At 41.9% G+C, this 14,944-nt stretch overlaps 1 protein-coding gene across 12 annotated transcripts in view; it reads left to right on the forward strand.

The window, feature by feature from the left end:
* Positions 1 to 14,944, forward strand: part of MAP2K5 (mitogen-activated protein kinase kinase 5) — a 246,134-nt gene that overhangs the window by 203,082 nt on the left and 28,108 nt on the right. For 8 of the 12 annotated variants that reach the window (XM_027571020.2, XM_027571023.2, XM_027571024.2 and 5 more), the window contains 3 exons: positions 3,984 to 4,045; positions 6,988 to 7,033; positions 13,070 to 13,120. In XM_027571020.2, coding sequence (XP_027426821.1) covers positions 3,984 to 4,045; positions 6,988 to 7,033; positions 13,070 to 13,120 — 159 coding nt within the window. The remainder of the gene's footprint in view (positions 1 to 3,983; positions 4,046 to 6,987; positions 7,034 to 13,069; positions 13,121 to 14,944) is intronic. The other 4 variants (XM_027571025.2, XM_027571027.2, XM_027571028.2 and 1 more) reach the window with 1 other exon arrangement.

Raw genomic sequence — 14,944 nt, forward strand, 5'->3', positions numbered from 1 at the left:
GGTCACGAAGTGTGCTTATTGGCATAGTTAGTCTGCAAGTGAACTAGCAGTGATTGGAATCAGCCCTCCTTCTCCCTCCTCCCCTCCCCTGCTCTTTGAGTGTGTAGGTACACACACACACACACACACACACACACTCACACACTCAGATTTTCTGCTGCTTGCCTTTTTTTATGCCTGAGTACCTTGCTGACAAGTGCTAATAACAAAATACCCAGAGAGAGTCCAGTTGAAGTTAGCATACATTAAACATTCTGAACTTGTCCTTTTGCTCATAGATTGTGCATAATTAATAATTAAACAGTTTCAGTTGTAATGGGTTGACCTTCCTGAACTGTTCATTATTCACAAGGCAAAGGCATCACTCAAACTTTTTTCCCATTGTCCTTCGCTGTTCTCTAGCATGCCACGTGCTTGTGTTCCAGTTGTTTAGCAAAAGGGGCTGACCAGGTAGTTACTGAAACCTCTGAGACTTGGAGACTGTCCTCCTTGATGACCAGAATTGCTTACTGAAATGGTTTACGGCAGCTGTTTTTATATAACAGTTGCCGACTCGATAACAAGATCCAGCTTGTGTCCCTTTAGCAGGACTCTAAAGTTGATTTGGGACTAGAATCTCAGGTTAAGGCTTCTGGTTAAGGTTGTGTCCACTGTTTCATTCCATACCTCTGCGCTTAGAAAGTTCAACAGAAAAGCATCCCCAAAAAAAGCCCTTAAGGTGAAGTATGGCACCCAGGGTCTTAAAAAGAGTGACTTTTATTAACAATTGAGAATCGGTTCCAGCCAGGCCTGAGAGTTATTAGTGCAACTGCTTCTCCAGCTCGTGTTCATATTTTTGAAATGTATTTGTTCATCTTCCCTGAACCCCTTGACACAGTCCTCAGGCTCCCTCTAACCCAGCGGTGACTGGATGCTTCCCCCTCCCTGGGAGCTGCAGGGGAAACTGGGACAGCTCCACTCAGCCTCCCTCCCTCCTTTGCGCAGATTTGAATTCCATCAAGAATCAGGCAGGTTCTCGGAGGTGTTCTACAATGCTCTTCTAAACAAACTTCTGATTTTACTTGCTTAAAAATGAGAAAAGTATTCTTTAAAATCCTCCCAGTGTGGTGAACACCATCAGGTCTCTTCATTTGCTTTCTTTTGGAGTGTTAACAGCCTGCGTGCTTTTGTGGAGTGGGAGGCTCTCAGAGGACTCCTTTGCTCACCCCTCCGCCCCATGTTTGTGCATGACATTCTGACCACCTCCCCCCTTGCCCCCCGCCACTCAGTCTTCTGTGTCTCAGAAAATTTCCTTTGAGGTATGCAAGAGACACGGATTTTAAAAGGAAAAGAAATATCTGGCATTATGCATGTAAGATTAGAATTTCCCCCACATCTCCGATGAGTGATTCTTTCCAGGCACCCCTGAGATGACGCTCCACTCTCTGCGGTTCTGTAAAGTCGACTTGGGCTGGCATTTTCACAAGTGAAATAAATTATTCATGGGTACCACCCAGTGTTCCTTAGTTTTATATTATGAGGAACTTAACAGGCTACAATATCAGGTCTTAAATAAAATTAACTACCCATGCAAAGATGTCACATTCCCTCGTTTTGTTTCTCATCCATGTTAAAATGACATCTTCATCAAGTTGCCTAGTCTATAATTCATTAATTTACTCTTGGTATCATACTTTGAAATGAGGCCCACATTAGCATCATGTTTTATACTAGGATCTTTGTAGAAAACCGGTCCAGAATTTTAACCGTCTTAGTAAATATTCAGCCACATTAAGGCAGTAGGCTTTTATCTTCCTAAACATTGCATTTTAAATCAACTACTACTCAGACACTTCCAGTACTAGAGCCTCCAAAAGAATTTCGGAAATGATGACTTGGAGGACTAACTACTTGATCAGAGTCCATAGTTTTGGCACCTCAGACTTTGAACCATTTTTTTACTAATAGTTTCTGAGACAGTGAAATGTCATTTTTTTTTGAACTGGGCCTTGTAGAATCTTGCAGGCACAGTGATATATATATGGCTTTCCTAAAACAGGCTGGGCTGAAATTGATATCATGTTTTATTTTTGCTCTTCAAACCAATGGGACTTCTGTGACCATTTTATAGTACCTTTATCGAAGACTTGTCATATTATCGCGTGCCTGTTTCTTCTGAGTGGACGGTTTCATCAGCCCCCTGTTTTTCATGTCCTCTCTGTGTAATGCCTGCATGTAATCCTTTGAACTTCGCAAGATTTTATTTCACTCCCATTTCCCTTTGTTTTCCTTTCTTCTTGGAAGCCTTTCTCTACTGATGAGAATTTTAAGTGTATGATTACTAATCTTCTCCTGCTCTAGATGAATAGAGTACATCCAAAGAGGACAGATAGGCAAAATCTAAGGATCATTTTGTTCACATTCCGTTTCTTTTAACCTCTTTGGGATTTTTTTTTTTTTTTTTTTTTGGCTGCTCTGACCACCTCAGTTCCTTTTGATTTAATTGTATTTTCCAGCAGTTTCCAATTGTTTGAATTGGAAACAAAGCCTTAATAAGAGTTCTAGTTAATTTTCTGTCTTGTAATTACCGATCTCATTTTTCTGATAATTGGCCACAGCAATTATATGTATATTTACTAATCACATAGGAGGCTGTGCAATTGTATCTATCTGCCACCATTGATAATGACACGCATATTGCAGAGGTGCTTTTATCATCTTCTTTTTTCCACTACATCAAAGCTATTTCCTCTCGTTCTCAATAATGAATACATGCATGCATTTGACACAGTTGTGTGCTAGAGAAATTGTTTGGCTCCCACCAAATGCTGCATGCTCTGAGTTTCTTGCCTGCAGCGCTGGAAGGTTGTATGTAATGATATATTGCTCATCCAAATGGCCAAAGCACTCCAAAGCACAGTGAGATTAAAATAAGTCATTCCTTTGTTAATTTAAATAGGTGCATGTATCATACTTTGCAGGGCACTTTGTGTAGGGATGTCAGGAAAAAAGCCGCCGAAAGGTATTTTTAATAGCAAATGAGAATAGATGGGAATGGAGTCATTTGCAGCTGCCTACGTTATGTGGCTGTCTTGTTCCAACTGGAGGTCTAATGAGATGACTGTTAAAGTACTCTGCAGTGTAATTTCATTACATCCTGAGCCACTACACTATAAACACAGTGGCGCTCTCTGTCATTCTTGGAAAAACTCCTAAATTCTTAAAGCCTTCCTTTGCAAATGGTAATGGGGTTTGCTCCCTGTGTTACTCAGTGGTTGTCATTTGTGGCCACGTTGTTTCCTGCTCTTTTAAGTGGCTCCCACCTCCACCCCAGTTCTGTTTGGTGGTCAAGGTGGGAGTTTTTCATTGTGTCCTTAATTCACTGCCTTTCTCACATGACAAGTTTGCCCAGACTGGCAAACAGGCTAAAATTCCTTTTCAGGAAACAGCTGCCCCTATAAAATTCTTTCTATTAAAATAAAAAACAAAAACAAAACAAACCTGACCCAAATGTTCAGCAAGCAGTTAAGAGCACTTGAATATACAAACAAATGTAAATAAAAAGGAAAGTGTAAATAAATAGCAAATCCAGTAAAAGAAACAAAGGTCAACACAAGAATAATTTCACAGCTCTTTGTTAATTACAAGACCATTTGTGTGTTACTTAAATAATCGTTAATTTCTCATTTACACTTTCCTACCTTCTTTCCTACCCTGTGGCTATGACTGTCCTGTTTTCACCTCCCCTCCCTCTTGGCTCTCGTGTTTCTCACCATTGTAAAATGTGTGTGGCTTTAAATTTGGCATTTTTACGTAAACATGGAGAGGGTGTAGACAGCCCTTTTAATTGGATGAGGCCTTATTTTCCTTTCCACATGGTGGTGAATCCTTGCTATAGATTCATCTTTATCCTGCTCCTTGGGGGGCGGTGTGTGGGGGGGTGCATATAAAGGAAGAAAAGGAATTGTTGTGACTTTTGGTGACTTGTTTTTCCTCCATCCCAGGATTCGCCCGTCCTTCCGGTTGGAGAGTTCTCCGAGCCATTTGTACATTTCATCACTCAGTGGTGAGCCCGTTTGCAAACATGCCATGCCCTCAATGTAAATGATACATGCCATTAACTCTGCGGCTCCGTGAGACCTTATGGCTCTCCCTGCTTCCTCTTGGAGACGGGAGGGACTTCGGGGCCTTGGGCAGATGGGGCAGCAAAGCTGAAGAAATTGTTTAAATTATGTAAACGTTATTTACACAAAGGGTCGTAAATGTACTTTAGAGGCTTTTTCCTGTTTTAATAAACTGCTGAGAATCGGGCTACTACTTCAAGCACAGATACTGTTGCTATCAAATTTTTTTTTTTTAAGAAATACAGCTTTATAGCCCCTATTGAACAGACATATGAAGCTTATTTTTATTAATGTAACCTCAAGTTACCCATAAAACTGTCTGTCACTTAGTGGAAGCAGCATAGTTTATTAATTCATCGGGTTTTCAGTAAATAACTTTTATCTTTGGTTATATGTTAAACACAATACTGGTGTCCATTTCAGTGAATTTTGATGTTTGAAAGACTATGAAAACAGGGTTCCATTAGGCCCACTTGAACCATTAAAGAACTGGGAAGAACCACAGGATTCAGATCAAACGGGCCCTCATAGCCTCCAGGCAACCCCGGGTCATTTTACACCTGAGGAAACAGGCATTTTCTTTGCCAGCCCTCTGCCTTTTCCCCCTCAGTAGAACAAGGTTCCCCCTTTCACATCATCCACCTGCCTCTTCCCCACTCAGCAGCACCCACGTGGCCATGGACTGCCTCGTTGCTCCACTGCCCTCCTGCCCTCTCCCTTGCCCTAGCATAGAGAAGGAGACGGAGAGAGAGAAGGAAATTGGGAGCATAGCAATGACCACCACAAAGCAGGAGACAGAACTAGCCAGAAACTGTTCTGGACATTCTGGAACTTTCTTATAACTACCTCTACATTCCTTCCCCTCGTCCACCGAATTCCATTTCATCACCCTTTAGAGTCACGTTCAGTGGTGGAAAATGAACCCTTCGTTCCTGTGGTGCCTCGAAATGGTGCAATCGGGAGTCCTTGCTAAACCAAAATGGTTGTGCACTGTCCCCTTCCCCTCCCCCCCATGATCCATCTGATGACTGCACTAAAGTGAAGCCAAGAAATATTCCTTAATATAAATGTCAAGCTTTATCACCTTTTTGACTAAGTGTAATATGTTACCTCTTAATAAAAATGTCTCATACGGTTTATACTCCATGGAAAAATATGTGAGGAAGAGATTTTTTTTCCCTCGATTTAAAAAATTTTATTAACACTGTTTCTATTTTTTTAAAATGCTTATATAATATTCTGTACCTTTTAAAAACTGTTTTTACCCTGCAGACGTTTTATTTCCAAAGCATGCCATGTTGGAAAAAGCATATATATCGGTTGAACCCTGGAATCCTGAGCTCATCAATAATATAGAGCCATTATCCAGAAATGCGTATTAATCTCTCTTAATTTCCTTTACATGGAATTCCTAGAAACACTCAGAAGCACATCATGGGAATGCCCCATTTTGAAATGCAGAAATTGAAAAATAAACTGTGCCATCCCCTAAGCTGCCTGGAGCACTGGTTTGGGCATCACCCGCCCGACACTGTGGGATTTGTGACGGGACGGCTCTGTAGCTTACTGTGTGGCCTGAGACCTGCTTGGGGGTGGGGCCGGTTCTGGGCAGACGGGGGAAAGCAGATAAGGCCTTGCCTTCCTTCTGTCCAAAAAATTAATCAGCTGCTATGTAAAAGTTTTATGGAGATAGGGGGAGGGATAACCTGTGTTGAAATTTCCACAGATGTCAAGCTGAAACAGAAATGATAGTGGGTAATAGCCTTGTTTTCCCGAGAGATACAGCTACTTTGGAATGTCAGATTAGGACTGTTACCAACTCCACTGGCGAGACAGCTTGAATTACTTGCTAATGGATGCAGTATTTGAGAGGTGCATATGGTTATTTATAAGGAAGGCAAATGTCCTCAATGTCATTAATGGTTCATAACTACGGTTCTTATTTACCAAATGATCATTAAGTCTCTCTACTTAAAAAAAAAAATACTGTCAGCGAATGCAGGGATCATATGATGGGTTTTCCTCCTGCTTGTCAGAGGTTGCCTTATATAAAGAGGAAGTAACAGAAGAAGCAGTTTCTTTTCATGACTTTATCCCACAGACACTCAGTTTCCTATAGATATGGCCACCAAATAGGTAACTACTCATAGTCACGCCAGTCCCCCACGTGAGTGCTTCACCATGTAGCTTTGTACATGATACAGCTACTGATGACACTTATTGCATGTAAGACAAGAAATATTTTGTATGAGGAATATGATTCTTTAAACAGCTTAAACAAACTTAACTCCTCCCCAGCTGTTGAATGAATATCGACTTGCATGGTAGCCAGAATAAATAAAAGTTGAGCTAATGTAACAGCCCATTTGTAATTTTGTAGCATTATCTAGATTCCTGACCTCTTTTATGTATTACTTGTCATTCAGAGTCGTAATGAAGGAATAAAATGTTTTCTCACTTGACCTGATAGTCATGTTTCTTTTCTTATTACCTTATCCCAGTTACGAAAAAAGAAGTCTATTGTTCCCTAGATTTAAGTTTGAAATAAATTGAGAACTGAGTCAGGAAAATATTGCTGCTTTTTTTCTCCCACATTTATTTCAAAAATGGAATTAGGTAAATCTAAATTCATTCTTCATCTGTAATGTGAGAATAACTCCCCCCCCAAAAAAATCTTTGTGTTTCTGATTCATGAGATTCCCCCAAAATCTGATTAATTAAAGGCCCAAATAAAAGAAAGGGAATATATGCTCATACTTTGGCCAAGAACTGAACATGATGAATTTGAAATCATTCAGATTCCAGGGAAAATAGTCCAAAGTGGAAAGTATAGCACAAATCTGTAAGTGATCTGGAAAACGATGAGCTTTTCTTCCTCTTACAGCATGCGAAAACAACCAAAAGAAAGACCAGCACCTGAAGACCTGATGGTAAGTACATTTTTTTAGTCACATGAACATTCTCTAGTTATATATCTGTGCTTAACGTTCTGTTAAAAGAACCAGAATGGCATTTAAAACATCCACAGGCTCTAGAGAGGCCGCATTACTTACTCCATTTGGGTAGGTGTTTTCGAAGCTCAGATAGTGGTTTTTACTTTTTAAAAACCCACCACCGTTTTGAAACTTAAGCCAGAACTCTCTTACTTCGCCTCACACTCAAGGGTCACAAGTTAATCTGGGTTACTCCTTGTTCTCATTTGCTGTTACAGCCTCTCAGAATCCAGAGGATTGGTAACAGAAAAGCGAGTCAGCATATTAAGTTTTTAGCGCAGTCCTGCAGGAGATTCTGAACATGGCGTGGAGTCCTCTTGGAATCATGCAGAATGAAATTAGATTGGCTGCAAAAGATCAAGTTAATGTGAATCTTTGGTCTTTCTTCAGAAAGAGACAACTATAAGGCTGCGGGTGCTGTGTTCTCAGCTCCAAGGCTGCTTTCTTTGATTGCAAATGACAGTTTTTAGTCGAGCAGGGAGAGGAACAGAGACGTTCCCTAGCAATTCCCAAATGGTCATTTATTTAGTGCAGATTGTTGATTTGACAATGCACAAGCTGTTAGAAGAACGCCAGGATCGAGCATTAGTAAATAATAATTATAGTCTGTTCTTTCTCATGTTCTGTGTATATACCATTCCCTGTCTTTAGATTATTGCACTCAGAGCACATCCCGACCAATTTTCTTTCACCACTTTAAACAATAAGCATTTTACAGATACCAGCTCAGAGGTTTTCATCTGTTGTACACCATCCTAATAAACACCCTAAGTGCCCAAACTTCTTCTGTACGATACAGATTTCATCCCGGAGTATAAAATAACAGGATGTTTCCCTTTTGCATCATGAGTGCTTTCCAGGAAGGTAGCCTTCTCCCTCGCGTTACCCCTGGAGCAAATCTCCATTTTCAGGGTAGTTTCAAGTTAAAGTTCACCCCTAAAAACCTCTGCAATTTATAACTGTGCAGGTTTCATGTCTGGAATAAACTGGTCTTTTGGCGGTGGCGTCTCTTTGATGGTTGGGAAATTCTTGCAGTTAGTCACATTTGAGAAAACTTGGAACAGGTTCTAGAGATGGAGACCCATTTACCTTGTACATTATTATGCTATGGCTGGATAGCTCAGCTATTAAAACAAAGGAGTAGGGTTTCATAAAACAGATATGTTTGTAAATGCATGTCTCAGTGCTGCAATGAGTTGGCCACTTATAAATAAAACACTGCGAATTGCACATACACCCATAAACACATGTGGATGTATGTCTTAGTAAGGAACACAACTCCGGGGTGGCAAGTCATAAAGACAAGGCTAAAGGGTGAGTACTTTCAGTGCCTGAGAAGGAAGTGTATGTAAGGGTGCGGGGGAGGGGGAAACAAGCCATACATATTTCGATCTCTCTCTTTATAGCCCTACACCCTGGTGTGTGCTGTCCCACATTTTTAATTAATAAATATCAATAAATCAGTAAAGTACAGTGAAAAATTTAGTCACAGGAAGCACCATCCTATACTTAATTTAACATTTTTAGTACTGCTCCCAGTTGGATTTAAATGAACATATTCCCTTAGGTACAGCACTAGTGAGGCACCCTGGCTTAGAAAGGGCTTTATGAGGAGGCAGAGAACTTGGAATGTGTATGAGGCTCCTGTGGTCAAGAGGGTAGGGCCCTGCCTGCCTCTGACCACAATATTGAGCCAAATATGGGATGGGAAAGAAAGTAGGTTGTACCTGGCTTGAGGAACCTGAGTCACGTCCTAGGAGCCCCCCAGTCTTAAGGAACCAGCTTCTTTATTTCTTCCCGCATATTAATGGCTTTAATTTTTCCTTTTCCCTCTCCGCCTACAACCTATTTGATGGTGCTCCCATCTGGAAGCTGAGAACATCCTCTGGAATGCATGAACTGGAGAGGATATTTGTCACTGTGGGTGGGGGCCTGCCTTTCACAAAAAAGGGCAGTTTATCTCCCTAGCACTGTAGCACCAGCCAGCAGGGCACTGATGTGGTCTGCACAGCCCGGGCCACATCAACTGTGAGGCCTACAGGATTGTCCAAACCAAAGGAAGGAAATCAGAGATGGGCCTGGGTGGAAACACTGAGAGTTAGATTCATCACCAGGGAACTCTGGTGTGGCTGTGACCACCGGTGAACACAGCAAGCCCTGACTAAGTAAATCAGACTGCAGGGAGGGGTGGGCCACGCTCACAGTGGGCATGCAAGCAGCTTTTGTCTTTTTATTTGGTGTGGTTACCTTATATCCAGAATACCCCAGTCTTAAAACCATCATCTTTGCAATTTTTGACCATGTCAGTCTTAAAGATGAAGTGTAAAACTTAAGTTTAGATTCTTGAAGTCACTAAAATCCCAGTGTTAGGACTCATCTAGGAATTTAGTTGTTTAATTCTACCTTGTGTGGTTGTTCCTGAGATGGTTATCAGTTTTTGTGTTCTAAGTGGAAGTATTTTAAAGCTGGACCAAGAAATTCCCTTAACGCTCACATTTTGGGGAGTCCAGGGTTCATGTGAGCTGATACATGTTTCTGGCATGTAGCCATTAAGCTACATAAAGAACTCATTCAGAAGTCATCAGTAGCATCCACATCATCTTGGGAAATCTCAGAACCAGATAAACAATTTAGTTCAGCAGATATTTATAGACCATGATGTACAAAGTCCTGTGCTAGACTAACAGAAGATACAAGTATAAGCCACATTCATACAGTCCTGCAGGGAACACAGCAAGTATGCAAATTGCTCAAATAAAGTAACTCAGAACTACCCAGAGTTCTGTGGGGATTCACTGGGGAAAATGGAAAAAGCTACATGGAGAAGGTAGCATTTGAAAAGGGCCTTTGGAGGATGGACTCAATTTTAGTAGAGAGTTTTCAAGGGGACATTCCAGGCAAAGGAAACAGGCTGGGCAAAGCATGAGTGTATAGAGGCTCCAGACTTTCAGAGCAGTGTGAGACCTCTAGTGCCTTTTGGAACAGAAATCCTTTTGACATTGGCCTGGTGGAGTCCCAGACCCACAAAGGGGGAGTTCAGATAGGCAACACATTCACCACCAGCCGGGTGATCTGTTAAAAAAAATTCCACTTCTTATAGGAGAAACCCTTTCTTCTTAGAGAAGAAACCCTAGTCCAAGTCTGAAAACTTGGACCTGACATGGAAGCAACACACCTTTTTTCAGGAGTGGACTCCCATTCAAATATAGGGAAACCCTTCATCCTTCAGTCCTTTAAGAGCTATTGCATGAATCGGGAGTCAGCGTTAAACCCGACAAAGGAAATCCAGCCACGCAGGTGGCCAAGAACATCCAACATGCTGACACCCCACACGTACTCTTTCTGCTCCTAAGAAAATGATTCCATTGTAAAAGAACCCACTTTTAAATCACCCTGGTGTAAATCGCAGGGAAGACCTATGTCAGCGCCACCCCAGCTTTGTGAAGTAGGACCCAGAAACTTAGAAAATTTCCAGGCTGTGGAAGCCCTGCGGAGATGGCAGGCAGAATGTTCACCAGGCTTCAGACAACGCAGCGGAGATGTCTCGGCTTTTGTGGAGTGGGGGACAGCTGCTGCCCGTCAGAAAGGATTGGCAAAAATATGGCAAGGAGGGAGAAGATGATAAAAGCAAGGGTTGATGGAGACCTTTTCCCAGAATGTCAATAATTCGATTGAAGGACGCAAAAAAATAAAAATCAGACCCCTAAATTCAGAGACAGACGGCCTAAGACGGAGAGGTTCGGATCTGGCTTTGCTATTCAAACTGTTACGTTTTTGAATAGAGGATACGGTGAGAAACATTATTGGGTAGACCCTTGCTCGTGTAAGCCACGGAGAATGCCTTCTGCCCAATGAGTCTTCCTTCAGGGTTCTCTGGTAGGTAAGGTCAGGCTGGGCTTTAGCAGGGAAGGCTCCACACTTCCCTTCCCTTGTCAGTAGCTCCCCATTCCCTCCCAGCTTTGAGTGTCTTCATCTGCAAAACGGAGGGGTTGGGATTGGACGAGATCACCAGTCCTTGACCTCGGATCCCTGACTTCAGGAAGTCTGTTAGAGCCCCTGAAATTACATCCAATGTCGTGTATGCAGGTGGGGATTTGCATTCTTTTCTGAAAAGAGGAATCCGGGGGCTGTCATCAGTTTTTCATACGGGACCATGACCCTGAATGATTGTTAAGCCCCCTCGCTGCCTTTTCATTCTGTTAGATAGTGCAGTGCAGCCAGGACCAGACGAGCAGCTCAGGAGGGAGGCATTCACTCGGAGGGTGCTGGCCTGGCACAGGGGAGAGAAGGGAAAGGCCCTCCCTGTGGGACTCAGCAGGGCCGCCCACCAGCTGGCAGGTGGCCCTTTAACCTCCCAGCCTATCCTGAATGTGGGCCTTGACTCAGGCAGGGAGGTTACGGGCCGTGGGCACCCCTCCGCAGTTACAATTTGGGTTCAGAGTGCTGTAGATCCTTCTATGCATTTAGAGTATTTCCAGAAGCTTCCCATGTCTAAGCTCTATTTAATGGAATCTATGCATAGTAAGTAATCAGGTCAGAAGAAGCAGCATCCCGGTTTGAGATCAATCGCTGGCTAATACTTTATCTAGGCCACTTTATTATCTCATGCTGATCCGATTCCCATTCTCCTCCTCCTTTGTAGCATGCACTTCGGCTGTGGTAAAAGTACGGATCACATACATATTAAAAACATATACCCATTCTATCTGTATGTAAATGCGTGAGTCACAGCTGGATATTGCAGAGGAGTTTGATTTACTAATAGTTATTATCTGTTCTAGCTGTTCAGTGGCAGAGAGAATTTCAAAGAAACAAGCTGGCGCAGAAATTGTCTTTATGCTATTACTATACTGTTTTAGTAATTGTTTAAAAACATGGGATTTCTCCTTAGGTTCTAATAATGCCTGTTATTTTGTGCATTTCCTGGTACATTCCAGAGCAGGGCGTCCTCGTTCAGTATCTTCTCAGGTTTGTTTTTGTTTTTTGTTTTTTTGTTTTGTTTTGTTTTGTTTTGTTTTTTGGTTTTCCATTCAGGCTACTAAGAAGAAACACAGAGGGCAGAATTTGACATTTTGCTTAGAAAGCAAGTAAATCTTGGGACTCAAAATCTAAAAAGCAGGTGTGGATCTTCGGGGAGGGATATCAGTTACAATCAAAATAGTGCTTTTAGATTTTTTTCCCTTCATCTAAGTCCCAGCAGCTGCAAACTTGAAGCCATCTCATTTCTCAGAAGAGGCTTCGTGTATAAGACGTGGTATTGTTTGGGGGCTAATAAACACCAAACTGCTCCAGAAAAATCTGTTTAAACATTTAATTACTTGTTAACTTGTTTAACTCCTCTCTATTAAATTATCACTGGTAGCTTTTCTGTGTACCCAAACCTGATTGTAATTACATTTTCAGATAGTTTGGCTGGTTGTTCTCTCAATCAGTGGATGTGATAAACTGGGCATTAGAAATTGAAGAAATCACCAGGTTAGATTTTTGTCTCTCCAGCACTTCAATTCCAGTGTAACTTTTGGAGTTACACCAAATGGTTTCATTTGCCATTGTGAGACCCAAACCTTTTGACCACTGGGATAGACAGAATGCACTGGACAATTAAGATTTTAGGGGCATCTGGGTGGCTCAGTCCGTTGAGCCTCCGATTCTTGATCTCAGTTCAGGTGTTGATCTCAGGGTCATGAGTTCAAGCCCCACGCTGGGCTCCACGCAGAGCATGGCGCCTACTTAAAAAAAAAAGATTTTATTTTTTTGCAATATGGAGAATGTTTATTAATGAGGAATGTGTCAAAGTAAAGGGAGTAGGCCAAGGTTATGGAGGCAGGTAAACAAGGAAGTCATCAACCAGTTTTATGGAAGGCAGGAGGAAGGATGGAAAAGGGTTTTATCTCTTTGAAAGTTGGGTTGTCCTTTGTGGCTAACACAAGAGTGGGGAGATTTCTCATCTTCTGTTTCTTTCTGGGAGTGCAGGGCTCAGATAAAGTTCAACATTATCACCACAGTCTACTAAATGGACCAAAGGTGAGTTTCAGTTTCTTTTGATCCAGAGCTTGCTTGTATCCTAAACACAAATAGGAAAGGCACATTTCAGGATAGTGTTCATGGACCCACTCTACTTGCAATCTAAACTTTTTAAGATACTAACAATGATTTAATGAGCAATTATGAACTTGGTTGTCATTTACAACATCTAGCTATCACCTGTGTCTTAAAGAGCATGTTTTAAAACAGACCCTTAGGGCCAGCCTCCTATGTGTGTCTGGCCACCCATTCCTGCAGACATCATTTTTGCTTTTGGTTATTCATCTGGAGTTACAAATCAGCTCATTAGCTAAGGAACCCAGAATTTGCAGGGAGAATCCCTGGCTGGGATTGTAACTTCAGCTAAGTACTTCCTTCAGGCACAGATGGCATCACAGAAGCCTGGGGGCTCCACAGAGGGTCCAATTGACAACCATGGAATTATTTTTTTTATTATTATTTTCAAGTTCTGAAGGCCATTAAAATCATCTGTTTGTGTCTGCTTATAAATAGGAATCCACTAGTCAGAAGTTGATTTTAGCTTTTTAATTGCACATAATTACAACGGCAGAATCACTGCCTGGATGCTTGAGATCGCACTAAATCAGACAGCTTTAATTTGAATTTTTGATGACACGTTAGCACTTCAGCAAGAACAGAGAGATTATAACCCCAGAAAACAAGCTTTGTTTTTCCACAGACGTGACTGCTTAATCTTTTCACGAGACTTTAGCAGATAAATATGTGTGTGTGTGTGTTTGTGTGTATTTATATACACGCACGTAGCAAGAGAGATACAGATAGATAAAATCTGTCACTCCTTGATCATGGTGATCTAACAGTTTTAATTTCTCGGTTAAGGATAACTTTTTTCCTCCATCAGTCAGGTCAGATCTCTTAATATGGTGATGATTTGCCTGTTTAAGATTGCGGTTTTTTGAACTCCTGCCTGCAATGTGTCTTTCTTGTTTTCCTGGGCCTGCTGTCGTCTCCCCAGCATCGCATTTCACAGCACAATGAGACTGTGGTGCCTTGACCGCAAAAATAGTTTGATTATCCTGGGCGCAGTAAAGTGGATCTCTGGGGTTGCTCTTCGGTGTCACACCACATTCCCAGGGGGCTAAGCTGGGTCTTGGGAGTGTGTTGCACATTAGTTCCTCATTTGACGCCACTCAGCCCGTTGGCAGTTTCTTTTATTTGGGTGGTGGCCTCAGTTTGGAATGACCCCTGCCCCCGCCCCGTCCTCAGAGGTCTTCCTCCTCCCCATCACAGGGCTTGCCCCCTTCTCTGAGGCACTCCAGAATTTACTGTCTCTGAGTTGGAATAGGACTTAACTATACAAAATTACGTATTTGTCTTCTAGTCACAAATTGGTCCATGTAGTACAGTGGTTCCTAATGCTGGCAACTCATCAGAATCAACCAAGTAGGTTAAAAATAAGAGGCAAAAACATGCCTGGATCCCAGCCCAGATTAAAGAATTTTTGGTGCTTAGGCCAGGGAGCAGGTACTGTTTTGATTTTTAAAGTTCTCCAGGTGATTACAAGGAGCAGCCGGAGGTGAAACTCACTAGTTTAATGACTTTTTTCTACAACTAGATTGTAAGTGCCTTGAAGGAGGGTCATACTCTTCTAATTCAGTGTCTAGCATGGTTCTGTACAACTGACATTCAGGCGAGTCTCTGATCTAATTACAAGAGAAGAGAACTCACTATCACTTACTCTTTTTGCATGTGCCAGTCTCTCTCATCCAGTTCAGTGAAACACTGTACTGGACATCGAACGGATAGACAAACAGGATATGTCCCTTGTTCTCCAAGAACTCA

Source organism: Zalophus californianus, chromosome 6, assembly GCF_009762305.2.
Source record: "Zalophus californianus isolate mZalCal1 chromosome 6, mZalCal1.pri.v2, whole genome shotgun sequence".
Lineage (NCBI taxonomy): Eukaryota > Metazoa > Chordata > Mammalia > Carnivora > Otariidae > Zalophus > Zalophus californianus.